The 26,455-nt window shown below is 42.2% G+C and overlaps 1 protein-coding gene across 1 annotated transcript in view; it reads right to left on the bottom strand.

Annotated features, from left to right (window-relative positions):
• Positions 1-4,571: 4,571 nt before the first annotated feature.
• The window catches only part of rasa2 (RAS p21 protein activator 2), a 167,061-nt gene continuing 145,177 nt past the window's right edge, over positions 4,572-26,455 (bottom strand). The window contains 9 exon segments of the mRNA XM_034168784.1: positions 4,572-5,510; positions 5,592-5,772; positions 8,177-8,280; positions 14,672-14,880; positions 15,447-15,529; positions 18,588-18,694; positions 23,096-23,169; positions 23,258-23,335; positions 24,180-24,263. Coding sequence (XP_034024675.1) covers positions 5,480-5,510; positions 5,592-5,772; positions 8,177-8,280; positions 14,672-14,880; positions 15,447-15,529; positions 18,588-18,694; positions 23,096-23,169; positions 23,258-23,335; positions 24,180-24,263 — 951 coding nt within the window. The 3' untranslated portion in view covers positions 4,572-5,479.

Raw genomic sequence — 26,455 nt, 5'->3', positions numbered from 1 at the left:
TCTTACCTCCAGACTCCACCATGTCTCCATCATCATCAGCACGTAAAGGGCGTGGTGAGAATGCTGCTGTGCAGCTTCACTTGTCCTGACTCCTCATACAGTGGAAAATGGTAAATGGACTTCATTTACATAGCACTTTTCCATGTGCATTAGACACTCACATTCATGCCGATGTCAGGCTGCTGCCATGCAAGGCGCCCACTACACATCAGGAGAACAACTAGGGGATTAAGGACCTTGCCCTAGGGCCCTTAGTGATTTTCCGGTCAGGCTGGGATTTGAACCAAGTATCCTCTGGTCTCAAGCCCCAACGTTAATCACTCGACCATCACCTCCAGTGGAAGACATCTGCTCTGTCCCAATCAGGAGCTGCTTACTTTTAAGGCTATGCCCTACAAAGATCTAGCCTTCAGAAACAGAGGAGGCCAAAACCAATCATTCTAGCCCACGCATTGCATTGCATCATCCACAACCTTGCTTGAGTAGTGGGCGTAACTTGTATTTTAGTAATTTTTCTGTACTTATTCATTTATCCTTATAAACACTACTTATTTACAACTGTACATATGGATCATCCTTTTATTTTATTTTAGCAACTGTTTTGCCTTCTCTGACTCACAGTATTTTTGGGCTATGAAGGGTACATCTGTTGTATCCATTCTTTGGGGTAAAGAAGTTAAATGGTAAATGGACTGCATTTATATAGCGCTTTTCCATCTGCATCAGATGCTCAAAGCGCTTTACACATCAATGCCTCACATTCACCCCAATGTGAGGGTGCTGCCATACAAGGTACTCTCTACACACTGGGAACAACTAGGGGATTAAGAACCTTGCCCAAGGGCCCTTACTAATTTCTGGTCAGTCTGGGATTTGAATCAAGAATCCTCTGGTCTCAAGCCCAACACTTGAACCACTAGACCATCACCTCCCTGAAGGCTGCTTCACCTGTCACATTTACAGGGCCTTTAAAATAAGACAGCCGAGTCAAGCCACTTATGACTTACGGCCAACAAACGCCGCCTTAGAAGTTCACAGCCTCTGAATTGGGACACAGCCATCATGAGTCATCCAGAGATTTTGCATCTACAAGCCATGCCCATCCATGATCAGAGAGATGAAGAGAGAGGAGGAAATGGCAAGGTGCAGCTCTTTAAAATTTTAAGATACAGCAGCAGACACAGGTCACCCAAGAGATCTAAAGATGTCTCCAGCTTTCACAATGTTCTGGAGAAAACCCTTCAAGGCAAATACACTGCAAAGACTGAAGGCTTGGCAAAGGTTTATTGTAACATATTTCAAACTGACAAAAGGCAATGTGTGTAAAATATTTAATGTATAAAACCATTGTAATCAGCTGTACAGAGACATTCAGAAGAACAGGGGTGTGGTTCCGCTACTGACACAAGACTGTTGTGCAGTTGATTGTTGCCATGTTCTGAAAGCAAAGTTTTCTTATTAAAAAAGGGAACAACAAAAAACTAAAATAAATTTAAAGCATTCACAAACATCAAATCTAAGATTTGCTTGCTGTTTTAGATTATGTTGTTAATCTGAGACATTTCCACTTAAGTTTAACACACGTGGTCCAAATAAACAGCAACTGGCAAGAAATGCTGCAGTCTTCATGCATCAATTAAAAAACAAACAAACAAACAAAAACGAGGTACTCAAACATTACATCTTATTTATGCTGCAAAAATCCCTTTTCAATAAATGCACAACCACTGACAAAATACAGAATAATCACCTTAAAACACAAATGAGCAAATCACCAGAGTAATAGTTCCTAAATGTTTGTTGCACCCCCATTTGCAATCCGTAGGGGGTGCTTTACTGACACTCCCATCTGCAAGTTATCTCACAATTATTTCAGATCATGTTGAACTTCATTCTGTCTGCTTCCGAGCAAATACCGTTTTCATGAGTTCATCCTCCGGTCAGTTTGTTTAGAAATAAATTATCAGTTTTGGCCGTTCATTCAGTGATAGCTTGCATGTCATTCAGGTGCAAGTGGGCGGGACATCACAAACAATATTCACATCATAACACTGCAATAGCCATCAGCAAATGAGGTTTGGCAGCAACTACAAACAGCTGTGCACACGTAAATCTCTGTAACGTGAACAGAAGCAGCCAGCCTCGACGAAGCATCAACACAATATGCCAACATGGAAAACAACAAAAAGCATTTTCCTATAAAAATATAGTTAAATATGCAAGACATGCATGTTAGAAATATACAAAGGATCAAAGGCAAAACCTCTGAAAATAAGCATTTAATCAAGCAAATGAAAAAAAGAAAAAATACATTAACCTTGTGTTATCAGCATTAAATGTTCACTCTCATATAAATTCAAGTTCTATTGGTTTTTAAACACTCATTGTTCAAAAGGAAAGTGTCATAAAACACGGAAAAAAGTTAAATTTTTAGTATTTCTGTCCAGTGCTGATACAATTATTCATTCAAAAGTTTTGTTAATTGAAAAATTAAACTACAACCCAATTTTTCAAGCTTAAAAAATAAATATTTGCTGGCTACAAGTTTTTGTGTTTTTTTTTTTTAATATATTTATAGTTGTATGCAAAAGTTTGCGCACCCTGATGATTTCCATGATTTTCCTTTATACGTAAGTCATTGGTTGTTTGGATCAGTAATTTCAGTTAAATATATCATATAGCAGACAAACACAGATATTTGAGAAGTGAAATGAAGTTTCTAGGATTTACAGAAAGTGTACAATAATTCTTTAAACAAAATTAGGTAGGTACATAAACCCCAACAGACAAAATACATCAATATTTAATAGATCCTCCTTTTGCAGAAATAACAGCCTCTAAACGCTTCCTATAGCTTCCAATGAGAGTCTGGATTCTGGGTGAAGGTGTTTTGGACCATTCTTCTTTACAAAACATCTCAGGTCTGGTGGTTTCTGAGAATGGACAGCCCGCTTAAAATCGCACCACAGATTTTCAATAATATTCAGGTCTGGGGACTGAGATGGCCATTCCAGAACATTGTACTTGTTCCTCTGCATGAATGCCTTAGTAGATTTTGAGCAGTGTTTAGGGTCGTTGTCTTGTTAAAAGATCCAGCCCCGGCACAACTTCAACTTTGTCACTGATTCTTGAACATTCTTGAAGAATCTGCTGATATTGACTGGAATCCATGTGACCTTCAACTTTAACAAGATTCCCAGTACCTGCACTGGCCACGCAGCCACACAACATGATGGAACCACCTCCAAATTTTACTGTAGGTAGCAAGTGTTTTTCTTGGAATGCTGTGTTTTTTTCTAGCCATGCATACTGCCCCTAGTTATATCCAAATAACTCAATTTAGTTTCATTTGTCCACAGCACCTTATTCCAAAATGAAGCTGGCTTGTCCAAATATGCTTTAGCATACCTCAAGCGACTCTGTTTGGGGCGAGTACGCAGAAAAGGCTTCCTCTGCATTACAGCATCATACAGCATCTCCTTTTGCCAAGTGTGCTGTATAGTTGAACGATGCACAGAGACACTATCTGCAGCAAGATCATGTTGTAGGTCTTTGGAGCAGCTCTGTGGGTTGACTATGACTGTTCACACCATCCTTTGCTTCAGCTTATCTGAGATTTTTCTTGGCCTGCTACTTTGGGCCTTAACTAGTACTGTGCCTGTGGTCTTCCATTTCCTCACTATGTTCCTCACAGTGGAAACTGACAGCTGAAATCTCTGAGATAGCTTTTTGTATCCTTCCCCTAAACCATGATGTTGAACAATCTTTGTTCAACATCATGTTGCCACTCATGAGAAGAGATGCAAAGAAAGAGAAACATTTGCAAATAGCCACCTTAAATACCCTTCTCATGATTGGATTCACCCTGTGAAAGGGGTCAAGGGTCAATGAGCTTACCAAACCAATTTTGTGTTCCAGTAATTAGTGCTAAATGTATTCAAATCAATAAATGACAAGGACGCCCACATTTATGCATCACATTAATGCACACTTTCTGTAAATACTAGAAACTTCATTTCACTTCTCAAATATCTGCTACATGATATATTTAACTGAAATTTCTGATCCAGAGAATCAATGATTTATAAAGGAAAATCATGAAAATTATCAGGGGTGCCCAAACATTTTCACACAACTGTGTGTGTGTGCGTGTAATGTTGGTTTGATACAATTATCTTTTGCCGGGTTGCTCACATAAATGCTATTTCAAGACTTCACTTGGGCTAGAACCACTTGCAATGGACAATCACAATTTTTATCATTTGAGTAAATTAACCAGAAGCGATACTCAAAATTAGTAAGAGCCCGATCTCCCCATCATTAGATGTATTTCAATTTATTTTCATTTATTTAGATGTATCTGTACATGTATGAAGTTTTAGCTCTCAATGTGATGACACACACCTGACGTACCAATACCACACTTCACAATCACAGGGAAACACAACTTTGCACAACGATCATGTGCTATCACGACTCAAAGCTGAACATGTGCATCTGCTGGCCTTAACCACTAAAATGTAAAGGATATGGTAAAAAACAAACAAACAGAAACAAACATAGCAATCAAATATATTTAGAATATGTCTCCATTTTTTTTTAAACATTTGTATTCAAAATATGCTTTTTCCCTCCCCAAGTCAAAGCTATGAAACTGTCTTTGGCAAAGAAAAATACCTTAAAATCTACAGACTGTAAATGTTATAGTACAGGAATGAGGAAAAAAATGTACCAAAGATCATGTAACTGATCAAAATGGGGAGCACCGATACCAAGTATCTCATCAGTTCCATTTGGAATGTTCCAAATATTTAAAGTGCTTTTGCATTATCCTCTCAGCATCTAATGTGACAGAAACATTCCTGTAAATAAGGCAGATTATTTCATCAAACTCAACACATTTGTTCAGACAAAGAAGGTAAAGAGCACATTGGGGGTGCGGGGTTATGGAGGACAGTCCTCTAAAAACTGATTATCACTGCCTGCTGTTAGACATCAAAGCAAAACACAAAAGATTGTAAAAGCATAATCACAGCTGTGGGTAAAAAAAAAAAAAAAAAAAAAATGAATAAAACTCTTAAGAATAGCAGCTTAAGTCACACACCATCTCATGGCGGGGCATCCACACAGCTGTGGACAATAAGAACAGGAGGGGGCATAAATTAAGACAAGAAAATGGTTTTATAAGGGCCTTGCAGGGCAGATGGGAGGCTTAGGAGGTGAGGTAACATACTGCCAGCACCTAAGAGTCCTTCCATTTGAGAAGGGAGCAAAGATCATGGAAAAGCTGCTCCTCATTCTGTCACTGCCTTGAGAAGACCTTCGGGAGACAGTCTGTGTGTCTCCTCAAAGACCTGGATTGTGTGGGTGCTCTGACTGAGTCAACTCACGACCTCCTATTGGGTACCAGTGTGGCACTGTGGGGCACTGTGGGGCACACTGTCCCCTGCTGGCATGGCTGTCTGAGACTGTTCCCTGTTTAGGAGGTCTTCCCCACTATTGGGTTGTCCCTGAAACAGGAAGTAAAAACAGGAGTGAACATGTTGCCCTTCTGTGACTCCACCTGCATGATGACAGCGGTCTTGACTTACAGGCTGCCGTACTGAGCTGTGGCGTCACTCCTGATGTCATGCTGCCTCTGTAGCTCCTCCGTAATGTTGCGAAGCTGTTGCAGAGTCTGAAAGGTCTCTTTGGGTTCCTGAATGGTGAACTTGGAGTACTCTTCTGGCTCCCGCTGAGGGCCCTGGTACACCACCATACTGGCACATGCATCTAGACAGAGCAGAAATGTTTAGTCAACTGACACAATAACCATCAAAGGTTTTCATAAAACAACTGTTTAAGTCATTTATCAAGAAAATAAAGCATATGTTAACTTGTTTCAGCTTAGGTCTTAGGATGTTTCATGCTGGGTTACCCAATATGAAAGGTACAGAAAAGTCATTTGTCATATTGTGCACCTGTTTTATGGAACAGCCTGCCAGCATCGGTAAAACCATATGATTCAGTGGAATCTTTTGACTGAAGACATATTTGTTCTCACAGACATATAACTTATAACCTGTGGATAATAATATATAACTGACCTCCAACTGGTTAATGATAATGATATAAAGATGATTCTGTGTAATTACATTCCTGGGGTTAGCTGTTTTATACAGAGTATGGTTGATTTATGTTTATTATTTTATACATTACACTGTTCAACAACAACAATAAAAACAAATTTTCTTCCATGGACTTTGAGAACTGATTTAGGGTAATTTTGGGGTGATGAATCTGAATCTGAGCTCAGATTTCCTCTATCATGTCACTTTATTTTTGCAATATGCATGTTCGTTATTGATGAATTACACAAACGTTGCTCATTCACTCATGAGTTGATGCCACTAATCGTGCACAAAAGCAGCTTCAATACGAGAAGTATTTTTTCTTTCTCAAAAATGTGATGTGATTGGCAAAAACTAACACCAGATTCAGTGCCCCCAAATTACTCAAGTCTAGTTGAAAATCTCCATGCAAGTAAAATTGTGTTGACCAGTGTTATTAGTTTTGTTTTTAGCATGTTCTTATTTCACTGTACTATTATTCAGGGATGTGTTTTCTTAATTGTAAAAGCACTCTGAAATGTACTGCATAATCTGCATTAGAAAATCCCATGTGAATAAAGGTTATTATTTACCGAGTGGGACTGTAACCCCGGTCCCCGTTTTCACATTGTAATGGTACTATTTACCCAAGTACACTTGCATCACCATACCTCAAACTTTCGCAACATTTATTGTGAATCCATTTGCACGTAAATAACGTCAATTATTCCACAAATCTCTGAATTTTTGGATTGTCTAATTGTATGTTGTCATCGATTCAAATTTCCAGCAAGCTTGTAATTTTTTCGGCAGTCCAGAGCAATGATCAAACAACACTACATCCTGAAGAGAAGCCCAGTTTGTGTTTAGGTGGTTTGTTTCACACAAGCTGCCAACTATACCTTTGTACCATATGAATCAGATGTTACACAACTTGCTTAAGTGGACCCGGTCATATTTTGGTGATCCATGCTCTTGAGTACGGTACCTAGAATTCACACGTCTAGATTCTGGGGTCAAGTGTTCTCAGATCTGGGCACAGCTACCTGGTGTGAAAGCCCCCTTAATGTCTAACATTTAGCACAACCTACAGCTGATGCACACTTGTGTATGCCGAGTTTAGTGTGATGAGTGCATAATGCTCTCAAAACAAACAAATACTTCATTCATTCATTCATATTCTGCTGCTTATCCGGGTCGCAGTGACAGCAGACCAAGCAACTTATCCTACACTTCCCTATCCTCGACCAAGTACTCTTAACTTCTCCTGGGGCATCCTGAGTGATTCCCAAGCCATACAGGAAATATAATCCCTCCAGCATGTCCTGAGTCTTCCCCGGGGTCTTCTCTCAGTTACCTGTGCCTGGAAGACCTCCCTAGGAAGACAATCGGGGGAATCCTCACCAGATGCCTGATCCTTTTGATGTGAAGAAACAGCAGCTCTACTCTGAGTCCCTTCCAGATATTTGAGCTTCTCACCCTGTCCCTGAGTGTAAGCCCAGATACCAAATGGAGAAATCTCATTTCCACTGCTTGTATCCGTGACCTTGTTCTTTCAGTCACTACCTAAAGCTCATGACCATAGGTGAGGATAAGAGCATAAATTGAGAGTTTCACGTTCTGGTTCAGCTCTTTCTTCACCGTGATGGTCCAGTACAGCATGCGTAAAACATCAGACGCAACCAACTTATCCCTAATCATAAGCAAGACCACAAGATACTTAAACTCCTCCACTTGGGGCAATAAATTTTCTGTAACCCAGATGAAACAAAACAACATAGGTCCTTCTGGTATTTACATTTGTGTATTTATAGTTATGTTTACAAATTGTTTTTTACTTTCACTTTTGATACTCTATGTGCTTCTTACCCTGTGTGCTGCTATACAATGCTGCTGGAACCTCAATTTCCCTGAGGGAGTCTTACCAAGGGATTAATAAAATTCTATCTAATGTAATCTAATCTAAAATACACGTGTTATAAAACATGCTAACATGCAAAGACTCTGAAAGACAGTGAAAATGCATCAGAAGATGCTTTATATAGCTGGAATACTGCCCCCTCCCCACACCTCCACTGGATACAAACCTTCTATGTTCTGGAGTTTGGAATCGTTTGAGGAGAGGAGGGAGAAAATTCTCTCCGTTTCCCGGTCACAGTCTATGTCCAGCTGCAGGTTGGCCAACATGGTGCTTATACAGGAAAGAATAAAAAATGTAATCAGAATGTTTAAAAAGCAAATCTGAACCTCAACCCTGAGCACATACTCTGTGTTTTAAAGTAAAAACGATTTTTGTTAAATAATTAGGGTTGAATAGTAGTCACCAAATTGTTTTAATAAATGGGTAAAACAATCACTTGGAACCAACAAATGTGGCTCAGATATAATTGAGATATACTTTATTGATCTCACAGTGGAGAAATTATGTTTACACTCTAGTTACCTCAGACAGCAATTAGTCCACAATTATTACTTGTTTACCGTAATAATGGCACACATCAGAATTAAAGACAGCACATACACATTTGACATTGTTTATGTGCACTAAGTTTGAAGAAGTCCGTTAGCCGAATTGAGGCAAGTGGGTGAAGGCCACACAACAACCCTGAGATGTGCTGCTGTCGGCTTGGGAGGAGTAACGGGGTCTGCAGCTAAAACTGCACTGCCCCCGCAGAAGGGGAAAGTGACGCGAGCAGACGCCGGAGTGGGGAGTGTTGATGGGAGATAGGAGGGGGCTGTGGGGAGGGAATGGAGCATGCTTCAGTCCTGTGAAAAGCAGTTTATTGTCTTTGTGAGTTGAGATAAGAAACAGTCAAATGATCCCCAGGCCGAAGAAAATCCTCTGGAGGGAAAACAGTCGGGCAATTTGACCTTCAGGCTTGATAAGCCTGTAGTATTATGGTTTGAGCAGTGAAAAACACTTTTTAACAGTTCCACTTGAACAACCAAATCCCAATTATGAATTAAGAATATTTACCGGCCTCTGAAATCTTCAACTTCAATTGCAAGGCACGCATCTGCTCCAAGATGTCATCCAATTTGCGTCTGAGTTCAACAGTCATCGCAGTCTGAGAATGCGCTGCCTTGCCAACCTCGTTAATCATGACGGAAAAGCAAGGGGCCGTGGTTCTTGATGCCGCCGTCTTGCCAATTTTCCAGTATATCAGGGCAGCACATAAGCCAAAAAGTACCAGCCCTGCTACCATAAGACCAAAAATGAATAAATCCTCGACGTCCTCAACGGAGAAAGGCACCAAGCATGCAACAGGCCAAGAACTCCAGGAGTCGAGAACATAGCCCGCAGGATACGTTCCATCTGGGCAGGTAGGATCCCCCGGTCCTGACCTTCTTGTAGAAAAAAATGGTGTCAATAGCGTTCAGAGACCAGCTGATCAATTCCATGGTTAATCCAATAGTAGTCCAATAGATCCAGTATCCAATATAATTTGAGGAATTCAGTCTGGTGAAGTAGGGACTTGAAGGTTAAAGCAGAGAACAGAGATAAGGGAGAGTGGAGGAGATGCAACCACCCTCGTCGGAGTCCCAAGCTGAAGCTAATTGTGCATCCTAATGATTAAACAAAATAAAAAATGTGTCAAAATTGTTTGCTCAAATTTGAGATACGCAGTTCAGAGCATGGCTTTGGGAAAGGAACAGACAGACACATTTCAACCTACATGTAACATCAAAACCACACATATGAAGGGCGATTGAGATGTTTTGAGCCTGATATGACCCAGAAAAAAGTAGGGTGTGGTTCTCCATCTTTTGCATGCTGAGAAACCAACATTTCTCGAGAATGTGTGAAGTTTTGACTCACTGGGTACAATGTTGAGAAATGCTGGTTTCACAGAATGCAAAAGACAGAGAACCACACCCACTTTTTCTGGGTCAGGTTAAAAACTTCTCAATTGCCCCTCGTATGTTCACACAGAAAGAAAGTCCGCTTTGGCTACATCCATATACCCCCGTCACACTAGAGGCCGAATGTGCCCAAATGCCGTTGGAATGAAAATTTCGACCCACATTCCAGAACAGTCTAGGTCAGTGGTTTTCAAACTGTGAGGCGCCTCGGTCCTGCCCATGGCTATGGACAGGACCGAGGCACCCTGGCCCAGCAAGGCCCTGCAGAGCCAGTGCCTGGACCGCACCAGAAACCACCTCAAACACCAGAGGCAGAAGCTGGTTCCACACCAACCCCCCCTGGATCACCAGCACCCACAGCTGCCCAGGTCCTGGAGCCAGCACCAGACCACACTGGCGACACAGACACAGAGCACCCTCCCGGTGATGCAGCCACATGTCCATAGAAGCGCAGGCGGGTGATGGTCACAGCTGAGTTCACTGAGGAGCAGGAGCAGGAAATAATGGACTGGCTCCAGCACCCTGAGCAGGAGTGCATCCTGAACAAAAACACCTGTGCTACATCAGGAAGGGCCTGAAGGACATGCTATGGAAGGAGAAGGGACATGAGCAAAGGCGCAGGCCAGCTCAAAAGGTGGTACGCCAACATGAGGATGAGGTATGGGAAACTGAAAACTAAATTAACTTGAACTTGTGTTGACGTAGGTGACAATGTGCTAGTATATGGGTCAGGCCAAAGTTGGTAGTCCACATGGTTTCATTGCATGAGGTTGCTGGTTCAAACCCCACCCCGTAACACTTCACCATTTTATGTGGAGGTGCGTTGGGGGAGGTGGGGCACCCGGCGGCAATGTTGTGGAGAATCAACATGCAAGGTGGCCTTGGACCTGCTGTGGCGACCCAGAGTGCACACAAGGGGCAGCCGAGGGACGTACCCACCTTTGTGCAATAATATGTGTGGATAGTATATTTATTAGTGACCTAGTCCACCCCATTGTTATGCAGATATGTTGTCCATGTATTTCATTGTCACCCGGTTAATGAGTAATTGTGGATCTATGTCACCCATGCCATTATTAGTTATGTGTCATTTTCACCTACAATGTCGGAATATATCAGTCAGCTACATCCACATATGTAGTATATCTGATGTATATGCGCTCATATACTTAGTACATGTAATTCAGCTTTACTTGTGGAACTGACTGCGGTCTACTATATAATTATTGGTGGTATGACACATCATTTGGCATACTATCCGTAGATCCAACATGTATCACTTGTAGCTTTTATCGACATGTACTTATGTGTTCATGTTTGAATACAGTTACTATGGTCAGTACACTCTGATCATGATTGTGGTACTTGACATCATTCATACATGTTATGTGTCACCCTGTTGTCACTGGTGTGTGTGTGTGTGTGTGTGTGTGTGTGTGTGTGTGTGTGTGTGTGTGTGTGTGTGTGTGTGTGTGTGTGTGTGTAATCATTGGTCATATCCCATTCAGTGTATGATCTGCAGCTGACATGCTGAGTGTGTCATACTAACACCATTACATCATTCTATCATTACATGATAGGGCAGTAATGACATTTATTGGTGACCCCAACATCACATGCAACCCATGCAACACTCCCACCACAATTTGTGTTGGCAGTATGAGATGTACATCTGGCTATTGGTGGGTGCACGTTGACGGGGTGATGATGGGCCGTTACAGTGAAGGGGGGGGACAGACACGTGGTGGTCATGGTTGCTGGAGGGGGAGATGTATGTGTGGCTGCATGTGCACAACTGTGATATGACATTGGGGCACATGTCATGACGGGGGCACGTGGATGTGGCATGTGGCTTTGTCAACCATCACAATACGGTCCTGCCAGGTCGTGGCTCCAGCCAGGCTGTTGAAGTACAGCTTGAGGGTGTCTCGCTGCCTCTTCCCATCCTTAGTGTCCCAATGGCCACCTGCCACATGCTGCAAATCAGTGAGCTGTGCGTGCTGTCTCCAGGCTCCTGGCACGAGGTTGTTCTGCTCATCCTACTCGTCCACCATGCCAATGAGGAGACCAGGGTACCACAACCTCATCAGGTTGTCCAGGCACACACAACACTCGATGTCCTGAACGAAGGATGGCCCTGGCTGCAGGGTGGTGAAGAGGACCTGCCATCTCTGGACCAGGATCCCGAACACATTCTCAACCACACGTCACCCCATGGAAATCCAGTAGTTAAAGATGCACTCATCCCCCTGGAGTTTCCTGTGGCCATTCAGGTAGGTCCTGATCCCAAAGGCATCATCACCAAGAATGAAGTGTGGCAGGCCACGTCATCATGGGGTATGGTTGATGGCTCAGGGAAGCCCACGCTCCTATCTTCCAGGCACTGCTTCAGCTCTGTCTCGTTGAAGATCTGGGCATCTGACACACTGCCACACACCCCAATCTCTACCCAGAGGAAGTTGTAGTCTCCATCTACAAGGGCCATCAGGACCACCGAGAAGAACCCCTTGTAACTGTAGTATAAGGATTCGTTCCTGGCTGGTTTCCTGATGGCTACATGATTCCCATCCAGGGCACCCATCGCATGGGGGATCTGCCACCTGGTCTGGAAGGGAATGGGTGTCCATTCCTCCAGTGTGGTGGGGCAGGTGATGACCTCATTCTTATATTCTTCCATGATGGCCTGGCAGACCTTTGGGATGATGAGGCTGATAGTGTTGCGCACCACACAGAAGCTGTACATTAGGCTGGGGTATATGTCACCTGATGTCAGGTACCTGATGGTGATGGCCAGCTTCAGGCCTGCAGGCAGTGCCTTTCTCATGCGGGTGTTCTGCCTCTAGACCCTTGGCCCCACCCTCTGTACCAACTCATCAAACATGGCAGGCTCCATCCTCAGGTAGTTGTGGATAGTTGTGGAACGCCTGTTATGTGTCGACGCGAGTTGAGGAGCGGACCTGCGTCAGACAGAACCCAGCGCTAAAAATAACCAGAAAGCGGTTCCAACAACAGAAACAATTTATTTTTCACCTGTGCATAATAATGTGTACAAAACTAAAAGAACGTCCTTCTGGTGGAGTGACTGTTGGCACGCTCTTAAGCGCCCAAAAGGATAGAAGCCAGGCGTTCCTGGACCCACTACCACCAGACAAACACCCCCCAGGTGGACACGACAAACTGACTCTCTGTGAAGCAAAGAAGAGGTGAGGTAAGTCAGCAGTTACAACAATATCTTTCAAAAGACACACGCTATCAGCAACACATTCAGGTCTGTATTTTTTAACTTTATGCAAATGAGCAGCTTCTCACAACAAGTGGAGGATCACTTATCCTGCACGCCACAGCAGTGAGAAGCAAACTGCACAATTCTCATCACAATTCCAGTATACTGCGTAACAAAACACCAAGTTACTATCAACAATTAGTCAAACACTTAATCACCTTTGATGTGTGCTGACAGCATGTGTCCTCACCCTTCCTTGCTTCACAGGCTCGATGTGTCAAACCCAGGCGCGGTCCTCAGCGTCTCACAAACGGACATCACAAGGTCGAGTTCCCGGCAGTTCTGCTTGAATCACACATGATTTAAATGCAGAACGCCATCCAATTATCTGCTTCAGCTGAAAGTCTTTAAGGTTGCATGTGAGCACCAGTCACAGGTGCTACACATGATGTTGATGAGGGTGAGGACTCTTCAGCCAGCACCTTCTCCACAGACAAATCAGTTTCCATGCCACCTGAAGAGCAAAGAAAAGAAAAGAACACCAAAACATCCAGCCACACCCCCCAACACACAACAACGCCTGCAGGTCCTTCACTTGGAGATCCTCCATGAGTATGGTGTAGTGGCCGTACAGCCTCCTCCTCTCCTCTGCCAGCCATGGTCGGGTCTGGTAACGTCTGTGGCTCCTCCTCCTCCTTATCCTCCTACCCCTGGCTGCCATGAGCAGCTCCAGTAGCTGTTGCTGGAGGACAGTGATCTGCAGCAATGCTACACGGTCCACGGGGTCCATACTCTCAGTAGTCTGGGGATGATGACTCGGTTACAGTGGGTGGGCTTTTATACTTTTTTTATATTCTGAGCGGACCTCAGGTGTTATTTGGATGGCATTCGAGCCTCTGTCATACGCCATTCTGGATGCATTCTGCTTACTTCGGATGCATTCTGCCGGCATTGCGGGTATTTGTGTTGTGTTCCGGGCGCATTCAACTTGTGTTCTGGGTATTCGTGCTGTATTCCAGGTGCATTCGACCTGTGTTCAGGAGCTGCTGCACATGGAATGTGCACAAATCATTTGAGGCGACTTCGGCCCACATCCTATGTAATCGAACAGCATTTCCTACACACCTGTCGGAGTATCTGTCCTTCCTGACTGTGTCTTGAATTCTGGCTTTTTATCACCATTCAGACTGATTCTGCTTGATTTCCGCTCATTTATACTAAGGCCCATACAACGGCGGGGCCCATACAAAACCCATTCTGCAAAGTTAAACGGACTTGTGACCATGTTATTTCAATTTCAGACAATAACTGCTGGTAAGTAACTGTTTATTGAATAGTTGCAAATTTCTGCACAGAAATTCACTGTCTACCTTGCGTGACTGTCTTCCTCACTCTTTCACAGCTGTCAGAGTTACTGAGGTATGGCATTCAGAGCAGACCTGGGCAGCAGCTGAGGGAAACATGAGTGTGTTGCATGATGTGTAGAAAGACTTACATTGTGCATGGCTTACAGCCAGCTGCACAGCTATGCTGGTTTTTGCAGCATTGCCAGGCTCCACTGGTGTAGTTTGATGGATGGAAGGTGGCCCACCGTCCCTCGTTACAGCGAGTAACCTGACCAAGGACCTCCAACCACTCACTAGCTTCTACACAGTTCCCTGCTTGCACATACAGCGGCTTCTCAGCATGGACCACCTGAAACATCTGGTACAGGTATGTAGGCAAATGACAAACGATCTCTCACTTCTTCAAAACAGTCAGTTTCAATGTCTTTCCAAGACACTTTCAATGTATGTAAAAGTGTATCGAGATCAAACCCAAAACATTTAGGCATTATGGTACATTAAAATTATGGGCCTTATTACCAACCAAACACAAAGCAGTGCACAGCACAAGTCAAGTGACTAGATTCCATCCAATGCAGTTGTGGTTTTCATGGGCAGTGCCCACATTCTATAAGTTGTGATTCCACTTGTATTCATTTGTATGCCCGTGGGTGTGTTGGACTAAAAATAAGATGCAGTCAGACACGGAGGTAGCACACTGGTATTGCGTGGAAGCAGAAATTGACTGAGCCATAGATTAGCAAAAACCTGGTCTCTAGTCATGGGCAGAACTTTTCTTGTATTTATGTAGCACAAATTTAGTTGTGATTAAAATATTTCATGACAAAAAAAAAAAACCTTTGATAACTGACACAGAGCCAAAGTCAACATTCGAAGACTGCAAAACTTATTTCTCGATTAGTTGTTGGAGGTAAATTGGCTTACATTTTTGCGGTTAAAGGCACTTTCATCCAACTTCTCCACTGCTTGGATATTTTTAACACTGATTATGCAGAGGGCATCTTTCCCTGGAAAGAGGAAGACATTTTGTCAAATATGTCATGAAGAAAATATGCAGGCATTAAAAAGTTCAGAGAACCTAAATTCTCAATTCATCATAAATACCCAAAATTGGCTAAGGAAGGAGTAGGTATAGTTTTATGGAAACGTTTTGGAACCGTTGGAGTGCACTGCTTTAACAAAGCTGTTGCAGCTGCATGACACAATGTGCAAGCTGTCTGCAGCAGTGGAAATAAAATATAACTGTATTTTCAACAGTGACAACTTTTGCCAGTTTTCAATTAATTATACACAAATTAATGGATAATTATGAATGCTGTATTAATTTCTGCTAATAAACATTAAATCCTACACACTCCAACTAAATCTTGATTCAGGCTATAGGCAAGGAAACATCCCTGATTATTCTGCTTAGAAAACAATTTTCAATCCAATCCAATCCACTTTATTTGTAAAGCACATTTAAACAGACCCGAGTCTCCAAAGTGCTGCACAACAAAAGCATAGACATGGAAAATAGCAATAATAACAATAATAACAATAAAATAGATAAGATAAAATAATACATAAATAGATAAAACCATGATAAAAAAATACATTTCAATAAAATAACAACAACTCACGCGGTGTTAAAAGCCAAGGAATAAAAATGGGCCTTAAGACGGGACTTAAAACACTCCACAGTGGGAGCAGATCTGACATGTGGGGGCAGAGCGTTCCAGAGTCTGGGACCGACCACGGAGAAGGCTCTGTCCCCTCGAGTTTTAAGTCTCGTCCTAGACACCATGAGCTGGGACTGGCCCTCGGACCTCAGAGCTCGTGCTGGAGTGTAGACCTGGAGGCAGTTGATGATATATTGTGGGGCCAGTCCATTCAGAGCTTTAAAAACAAACAAAAGTATCTTAAAATCAATTCTAAAACGTACAGGGAGCCAGTGCAGAGAAGCCAAAATTGGGGTAACATGCTCATGCTTTCTGGCCCCTGTTAAGTCGAGCCGCTGAATTCTGGACTAACTGCAGTCGGGAAAGTGCGTTATGGCTAATCCCCGAATAAAGTGCATTGCAGTAGTCTAAACGAGAAGAAATAAAAGCGTGCATAACTTGTTCAAACAATTTAAAAGGGATAAAAGGTTTCACTTTTGATAAAAGACGAAGGTAAAAAAACTCAATTTTAAAACCGCGTTAACCTGTTTATCAAATTTAAGATCGCTGTCTATGGTGACACCAAGGCTGGTGACTTTGGGACGCACAAAACTTTGGAGAGGTCCCAAGTCAAAGCGGGAATTGCCAAACAGAATTATCTCAGTTTTTCCCTCGTTAAGTTTTAAATAATTCTGTGGTAACCAAGCCTTGACATCACCGAGACAGTCGAGAAGGGGTGTCAGGGGGCAGTGGTTATTCTTGACAATCGGCATGTAAATTTGGCAGTCATCAGCATAAAAATGGTTTGACATGCCATGTTTTCTAAATATCTCCCCTAGTGGGAGGAGATACAGAGCAAAAAGAATTGGGCCTAAGATAGAACCCTGGGGGACACCGCACTGCAGGGGAGCAGAAGAGGAGCAGGAGTCCCCCAGCCTCACAGAGAAGGACCTCCCACTCAAGTAAGACTCAAACCACTTCAAAGCAATCCCACTGACACCCACACAGGTTTCCAAGCGAGAAAAGAGAGTTGCATGGTCCACTGTGTCAAAAGCAGCAGTCAGGTCTAAAAGCACTAAAATAGCAGAGCTTCCCGCATCAGTTATTAAAAACAGATCATTAAAAACCTTAAGAAGTGCAGACTCTGTACTGTGAAATGTTTTGTAACCCGACTGAAATGGGTCTAAAATGCCATGTGCATCTAAAAACGGCTGAAATTGAGGTTTTTGTGGCACACCTCTGAGAATTAAAAATTAATAACGTTTACAGATTTTTTTTTCACATTCAATCCAAATCTGCTTGTTGGGGGCTGTGAATTCCTGCAGGTTTAAGGACAATTCAATCGAAATAAAGAAAAGAACCAACAAATCCGTCCCATAATGCATTGCACTACCAGTGTAATAAATGAAGTATTGCCCTTATCAGCCAATGAAAGAATGCAGCTTGCACACATGATCACCCCCAGACAACAACATGACAGCTTACACAGAGAGCGTGAATGTGGTTGTTCCATGGTGACTGGAGCAAGGATTGTTACTTTTTAGTCATGGATTGTGTTATACACACAGCTCCTAGCAGGGAAAATGATAAGGTAACTGTACTTTCCAAAGCAAGCTGGAGGAAAATGTGTAAGTACACTCAAGAGTGGGGTGAATGGGCTGTACAATTACAAAACAGGTCGGGTGGAGATTTTATTTTAATTTTATTGAAAATCTAATGTGAGCAAGTTTTCTATGCTTACAAAACTGTGCAGCACCCCCTCCAAAAAAAGGCAATGCTTGCTTTATTGGACTTGCCCCATTGGAATTCACAACTCTCAACAAGGAGATTTGGATTCAGTGTGAAAAAAAAAAAAATTCAGCAAAAATAAGTACCAATTAATTTTTAAATTCTCAGAGGTGTGTCACAAAAATGGAAGATAAACAGGGACGTTTCCCTGCCTAAGATTTGAGATTAAACACATATATTTTTTTAAAAAGTAAATGCAAATTTGAGCCAAGTAATTTCATTTATTTGACATTTATATGTGATGCTCCTCAACACTGATCCATTCAGTTTCTATGTGCATTATGTATTTATAGAATATGAAAGGCTCGGAGTCGAGCCGCTGCTCCTCCACGTCGAAAGGAGTCAGTTGAGGTGGCTCGGGCATCTTTTCCGGATGGCCCCTGGACGCCTCGCTGGAGAGGTGTTCCGGCCATGTCCCATTGGGAGGAGGCCCCGGGGAAGACCCAGGACACGCTGGAAGGATTACATCTCTCGGCTGGCTTGGGAACACCTTGGGGTTCCCCCGGAGGAGCTGGGGGAGGTGTGTGTGGATCGGGAGGTCTGGGCGGCTTTGCTTGAGCTGCTGCCCCCGCGACCCGACTCCGGATAAAGCAGAAGAAAATGGATGGATGGATGGATGGATGAAAGGTGAGCTCACCTTTATGTTTGTGGTACGACAGTTCCCTGTAGGTCAGTTTGAGCCATCGTTTTTTAAAGTTTTTCTTGCCAATACGTTTTCTCCCCTGAGCTCGTTTCTGCACTTCCCTATAAAGACACACAACAGACTGAGCCAAAATGTTTCCTTTCTGCAAAGCTTAGAGATAAAATGTAGCTCCAGTTGTAAGCCAATCAACATCATATGAACTTAAAGAAAATTTTATTAGATTTAAATGATTTCCATGGTGATGGGGAAAGATGCTTGGATCCTTATACCTGGAAAAGAAGAAACCACCAGAGACCACCAAGGGCCTTGTCATGAGGGGTTATGCACTGCATGGTGGTGTCTCGGTCTAAATTCAAGGTGGCTGATTTGGGTGGGCACCTGAACATCCTTTGTCAGCAAGGATGGCCATCTTTCACTACTGCAGAGGAAGCTTGGAATGCTCTGCATTATCGTGGCAGCACTCTCCCGAGGTCTGCTGACCTAAAGAGGTCAGTTGTTGGGACACCAGCATCCTTTTGGTTTGGTCACTGCAATGATCAACCTATTTTGGCATCTCTTCACTGGCTTCCTGTCTCTGAGATCAGATTTTAAGGTTCTGCTACTAGCTTATGAAATTGTTCACAGAATGGCACCTCCCTACCTAGCTGACCTAATTAAATCCTACGTACTGGCCCGGGTCCAAGATGCAGGACAACTTAAGAGTCCATAGTGTGAATAAAAAGTCTGCGGGTCTCTTATCGTGCCCGTTCTGTGGAATGATCTCCCTGCGTCAATAAAACAGTCAGATTCTTTGGAGACTTTCAAGTCCAGCCTTAAGACGTATTTATTTTCCCTTTTGTATGGCTAGCATACAGGCATAGTATAGTTCTACGCTTTTTACTCTTATTTCATTTTATTAGGAAACGGAGCGTGCCGCGGCCTCAACTTTACCTAAATTCTGAGTCTTTTAGTGAAACTCTGGGCTAGTGCCCGGCGATCACCTTAGTATTTCCTGTTTTTCTTGTTGTTTAATGCTGGCAAATTATACTGTATTGCTTGTCTTTCTGATGCCTGATTCTGTTTTTTTCTCTCTGTTTAAGGTGCAGCTCCATCCACAGATGGGTGTGGTATTTGTGCTGAAGACCCTCCTGTCCTATGCACCAACAGCATTTCCTGTATATTTGTTTTATGAATTGTTCTGTAATTTATGTCTGTAGCATGGCCCAAGCAGGGGGTCACCCCTTTGAGTCTGGTCTGCTTGGGGTTTCTTCCTCAAAGGGAGTTTTTCCTTACCACTGTTGCTCTGGGGGTTAGTAAGGTTAGACCTTACTTGTGTGAAGCCCCTTGAGGCAACTCTGTTGTGATTTGTCACTATATAAATGAAAATAAATTGAAATTGGGTCACAGAGCTTTTTCTTATCGTGCCCCTGTTCTGTGGAATGATCTCCCTGCATCAATAAAACAGTCAGATTCTGTAGAGACTTTCAAGTCCAGACTTAAGACAAGGGTTGGGTATCGAGAACCGGTTCTTTTCGGGTATCATTAAGAAATGATTCGATCCACCGATATCAATAGTCTTTTTACTTAACAATTCCCTTATTGGTCCTTCAGAGCAGCCACCATTTTTTGAGGGTGTTTGTGTTGTAGGCTGGTACTGGGGCTTCGTTCTAAGGCTTTTCCTCTCATTGTCTGTGGATGCGTGTGTGTGAGCGTGCATGTGTTTCCCTGTGCCTGTCTCCCGTAGGTGCATGTGTGTGTGAGTCTGCCGTCCCTCTGTTTGTACCCCCTTCTCTGTGCATGCTCAGGTGTAGGTGTGGATGAGCGCGCGTCCAGTCTGTGTGGTGGAGGTATGAGTAAATGTGTGTGTGTGTATGTTGCGCTGCTCCTCTGGGAGCCCCTCCTTACTTTGTCTCTGCATGTGTGTGAGTGAGTGGTGAGACTCCTGCCCTGCTGTCTCCTTTTCTCCCACTGTTTACGGTTGTTATAGTGTCCAGCCAGTTGTGCCCAACACGTGTCATGTTCCCCCTGGTTCTGATCTTTCTTATGTGTTAGTCTGTGATGTTGGTTGTCCTTTGGTTAAACTTTCTCTTTTTGCTCCTGGTTTAGACGCACTTGGTTCTCTGCCGCGGTGTTTGACAGCTGTCATGCAAGAGGCCCCGCCCCCTTATGCATCTTGTGTTAAAGTCTTCCGGGGTTTTTATGTCTTTTATTTCTCCTTACAGTGATTTGATTTTGTTCTCTACCACGTCAGTTTATTCATGTTCAGGTTTTGTTTTCTCAGACTGTCTGTGTAGATTGTTTTTTTTTGTGCACTCGTTTTTTTCCAAGTGCGTCGTGCGCCCTTGGTTCCAGTCGTTTGTTCCAGCTGTGTGTAATTTGGTTTTGGCTTTATAAGCCACGTCTTGGTGTGTGTTAGTTGCCGGTCGATTAGATGTTTCATCCAGGTTCTCCTCCACACGTCCTGTTTCAGTTGTTAGTAAGTAATTCACACTGTACTTTTTGACAGTTGATTCTAGTCATTTGGTTGTCACTTTGTTAGTCTTTTCAACCACTTGCAATTTGGCTTTCAGAAGAGTTTTGTTTTCATCCTCACTGTCTCCCTTTTTGACAGTAGTCTTGAGTTGTTTATTATCCTCCAGTTTGCTTTTTGAGCTCAGTCACATTGGGTTTGAGATTTCTGGTGAACATTTTTGTCTTTTGGAGTCTGTCCTGTTTTTCGAGTTTTAGACATTTCTTGGATTTGATGTTCACTATTATTCTGCAGTTCAATAAATAACTGTATATTTGCCATCATCTCTTGTGTCTTTTGGCTACCTGCATTTGAGGTCCAAACCTGTCTTCTTTGGGGACTAAACCATGACAGTTTGCCGGGAAAATGATAATTTCTCTACGATGATTACAGACCCTGCAGCAGCTCTATAATCAACCGTTTCTGCAGCGCGACTCCACTTTGAGTGAATTGCCGCTTTAAATAAAATGACACCTCTTTCCAAATGCTGTAATACAGACAAACTACAATAGACTAAAACGTTTTTTCCTCCCAAAATATATGGATGTATGGAAAGACATTCATGCCAATAATGTCTGAAAGAAAATGCTTTTGACAAAAACTACAGATTTTGTTTATTTCTATTTATTTCTATTTGTAGAGCTGCCCAGAGTTTAAGGATCCAGTGACCAGTTTCATATTTATTTACTTTAAGACTCAATAAAATGTTGTTGACACAGAAAACCTGTAAAGCCTACTTTTAGTACACAGAAAATTCACAAGAGGTATCAATAAGGAATCGGATCGATAAGCGGAATTGATAATGGTATTGATATCGATAAAATCTTATCAATACCCATCCCTACTTAAGACGCACTTAGTTTCCCTTTCGTATGGCTAATATACTGGCATAGTATGTTACTATGATTTTTACTCTTTTAAATTCATTTTATTAGTAAACAGAGCAGGCCGCAGCCTCAATTTTATCTAAATTCTGGGTCTTTTAGTGAAGCTTAGGGCTAGTGGTCGGCGATCACCTTAGCATTTCTTGTGTTTTTCTTGTTGCTTAAAGCTGACAAATTACACTGTATTTGTTGTCTTTCTGATGCTTGATCCTGCTTATTTTTCGTTTCTCTCTGTTTGAGGTGCGGCTCCATCCAAAGATGGGTGTGGTATCTGTTCCGGAAAACATCCTGTGCACCGGCAACATTTCCTGTATGTTCGTTTTGTGAATCGTTTTGTAATTTATGTTTGCAGCATGGCCCAAGCACAGGGTCACTCCTTTGAGTCTGGTCTGCTTGAGGTTTCTTCCTCAGCGGGAGTTTTTCCTTGCCACTGTTGCTCTGGGGGTTGGTAAGGTTAGACCTTACTTGCATGAAGCGCCTTGGGGCAACCTTGTTGTGATTTGGCACTATATAAATGAAAATAAACTAAAATTGAATTGATCAACATACTGGGGGGGGATAGTTGCCTTGTCACACCAGCTCCTTCCGATGGCGTCAGATACAGTGCATCCGGAAAGTATTCACAGCGCTTCACTTTTTTCACATTTTGTTATGTTACATCCTTATTCCAAAATTTAGTAAATTCCTTCTTTCCCCTCAAAATTATACTCACAACACCACAAATTTCGCAAATTTATTAGAAATAAAAAAACTAGCAAATCACATTTGCACATAAGTATTCACACCCTTTGCTCAATATTTTGTTGATGCACCTTTGGCAGCAATTACAGCCTCAAGTCTTCTTGAATATGATGCCACAAGCTTGGTGCACCTATCTTTGGGCAGTTTTGCCCATTCCTTGTTGCAGCACCTCTCAAACTCTATCAGGTTGGAAGGGGAGCGTCGGCGCACAGACATTTTCAGATCTCTCCAAAGAGATCTGAGGTTCATATGTGAAATGCCTCACAATATGTGACAATAGTGGCCATGACATACTGAACCAAATACATATTGAACCAAAGCTCCACACAAAACTATCTTATGCTTTAATTTCCTCCTTTATTGTAGTGAAGCTCAGAATGAACACTCACCCCTCTTTAAGAATCACTGCATCCTCCAAACCACTGGACCCCTTGCTGACATCAGAGGAGATCTCGTCAAGGAACTAAAACAGCAACAGAGGTACGAGATTGCCATCAGAAATGACAAATGACTATGCATACCATCAATGTGTCTCACCAATTTATAACTACCTTTTTAACTTTCTCAATACACTTCTCTTCTTGGAATGATTTGAAGAAGTCATACATGTAGGTTTCTTTGAAACTAGACTGAAAAGACAGAACATGTGATGTTTTATGATTTTAGTCACTCTGCAACAATCTATTTGGAAGACTTTTATTTTTTAAAAAGTATTCTTTTATAAACACACAAAATGAAGCAGAGTTTACTCTTTCCTAAGCACAGACTACAGTTGTGCCCCACTGCAGCAGCTGCATGCTTCTAAAGTCTGTAACTGGTGGCTGTTTATGTCACAAGTGGTGCAAGTAGGATGGCCCGTTTCGAAGGTTCCTTGTGAAGCTGCTGACGTGCACCATTCTTTCCACAAAAAACAAAGGATATAACAGATGTATTCTTCACAGCCTAAACAATCCCATGAGTCCATAAGCAATTCCCCCCCACCAAGAAAACAGTTGGTACATTTAAAAAAAAAAACACAAAAGGACACTTTTGGGCTCCATATCTACAACTGTTAAGTAATATTTGTAAGTATCAATAAGTACTGAAAAATGATTACTAAACTACACTAACTTGGTGTGTGCAGCTGCCAAGGCTGCCAGGCGATGTGGTAGGGGCAGGGAAAGTTAATGACTCAATCATAAAATGCTCCATGGGCTAGGCAGTCTCATTTCAAAGGGGCTTGTTCCAGCCTCCACTGGGTCTGAAGGAATGCGGCCTGAAGAGTTTTATGGAACACATCCCTTAGAAGGGTGTAGACTCTGAATTGGGACACAGCCAATGTGCTCCTAAATCATATTAATACCTTCATTAATAAATCATTACTCTACCTAATGAACTTGACTTTTCCATCCAATACCTTTGCTTTAATAAACTGAAAACTGAACTTTAATTTTTTGTTAAAGAGACATTTTAACCAACCACTGTTAATCTTACCAGTTTTTTAGACAAACTACCCCAGCTGCCCAGAGTCTGGATGGTTTTTGAGATGAGTGTGAGCGTGCGGGAAATATCAGGATCCTGGAATTACAGAGAATGTACAATAGCAGAAATGATCAATGTGTAATGAACACACAATCTCATCCATATTAGTTACATATCTGGTACGGAATCACAATGTATGAATCAAATGTCCTCCGGAAATATTTTTATCAGCAGACTGTAAAGTGTTGATATGTAGCTTAAATAGTATTTTGCATAAGAAAATAAAAAATATATTCATATATATTACTTATTTTATACGCAAAATACTGCTTGAGCTACATATCTATCTATCTATATGCAGGTATTTTTTTTTATTTTAAGTATGATTTAAATAATTCATTTAGGCAACTGTTCAAAATATCATACTGTTTGGCTAAATTTAAGCAGGACATGTCAAACAATATAACATTATTACAACACACATAATACATCTGCAAATTCCATAAAACAAAAAGGTACACAAAGAGTTGTTATCAACAGTTTGCTGCAACAAAAATTTGTTATTCTGCTCTGAGTGCTGCAGCAGTGCATACAAATCATGTTTCTTGTGATTATAATAATAAGATATTTCAAAATCAAGATAAAAAATATTTACAGCGCACCCGGAAAGTATTCACGGCGCTTCACTTTTTCCACATTTTGGTATGTTACAGCTGGTTTCCAAAATGGATGAAATTCATTTTTTGTCCTCAAAGTTCTGCACACAATACCCCATAATGACAATGTAAAAAAAATGTTTTTAATTTTTTGCAAATTTATTAAAAATAATAATAATAAAACCTAAGGTATCACATGTACATAAGTATTCACAGCCTTTGATATGAAGCTCAGAATTGAGGTCAGGTGCATCATGTTTCGAATGATCATCCTTGAGATGTTTTACAGCTTACTTGGAGTCCACCTGGGATAAATTCAGTTGATTGGACATGAAAGGCACACATTTGTGTACATATAAGGTTCCACAGTTGACAGTGCATGTCAGAGTACATACCAAGCATGAAGTCAAAGGAATTGTCTGTAGACCCCTGTCTGTAGACAGGATTGCCTTGAGGTACAAATCTGTGGAAGGGTAGAAAAACAATTCAATTGCTAATGACCATAGTGGCCTTCATCATTGGTAAATGGAAGAAGTTCAGATCCACCAGGACTCTTCCTCGAGCTGGCCACCCATCTAAACTGAGCGAGTAGGGGAGAAGGGCCTTAGTCAGTGAGGTGACCAAGAACCCGATGGCCACTTTGTCAGAGCTCTAACATTCCTCTGTGGAGAGGAGAACATTCCAGAAAGACAACCATCTCTGCAGCAATCCACCAATCTGGCCTGTATGGTAGAGTGGCCAGATAGAAGCCACTCCTTAGTAAAAGGCACATGGCAGCCCACCTGGAGTTTGCCAAAAGGCACCTGAAGGACTCTCAGACCATGAGAAACAAAATCCTCTGGTCTGATGAGACAAAGATTGAACTCTGTGGTGTGAATGCCAGGCATCAAGTTTGGCAGAAACCAGGCACCATCCTTACAGTGAAGCATGGTGGTGGCAGCATCATGCTGTGGGGATGTTCTTCAGCGGCAGGAATTGGGTGACTAGTCAGGATAGAGGGAAACATGACTGCAGCAATGTACAGAGACATCCGGGAAGAAAACCTGCTCCAGAGCGCTATTGATCTCAGAATGGAGGATGGTTCATCTTTCAGCAGGACAATGACCCTAAGTACACAGCCAAGATATCAAATGAGTGGCTTCAGGACAACTCTGTGAATGTCCATGAGTGGCTCAGCCAGAGCCCAGACATGAACCTGATTGAACATTTCCAGAGAGATCTGAAAATGGATGTGCATCGACACTCCCTATCCAACCTGATGGAGCTTGAGAGGTGCTGCAAAGAAGCATGGGCAAAACTGCCCAAAGATAGGTGCACCAAGCTTGTGGCATCATACTCAAGGAGACTTGAGGCTATAATTGCTGTCAAAGGTGCATCAACAAAGTATTGAGCATTTCTTAGTTTTTTTTTTATTTTTAATAAATTTGCAAAAAAAACAACCTTTTTCCTGTTGTCATTATGCGGTGTTGTGAGTAGAATGTTGAGGGAAAAAATGAATTTACTTCATTTTGGAATAAGGCTGCAACATAAAATGTGGAAAAAGTGAAGTACTGTGAATACTTTCCGGATGCACTGTATATGTTCAGAGTTATTTATGCAAGTTAGGACACAGTACAATGTGGTTTATTACAT

This window comes from Thalassophryne amazonica, chromosome 4, assembly GCF_902500255.1.
Source record: "Thalassophryne amazonica chromosome 4, fThaAma1.1, whole genome shotgun sequence".
Classification (NCBI taxonomy): domain Eukaryota; kingdom Metazoa; phylum Chordata; class Actinopteri; order Batrachoidiformes; family Batrachoididae; genus Thalassophryne; species Thalassophryne amazonica.
The sequence above is the reverse complement of the archived record's forward strand: the minus strand, read 5'-3'. Positions and strand labels throughout refer to the sequence as shown.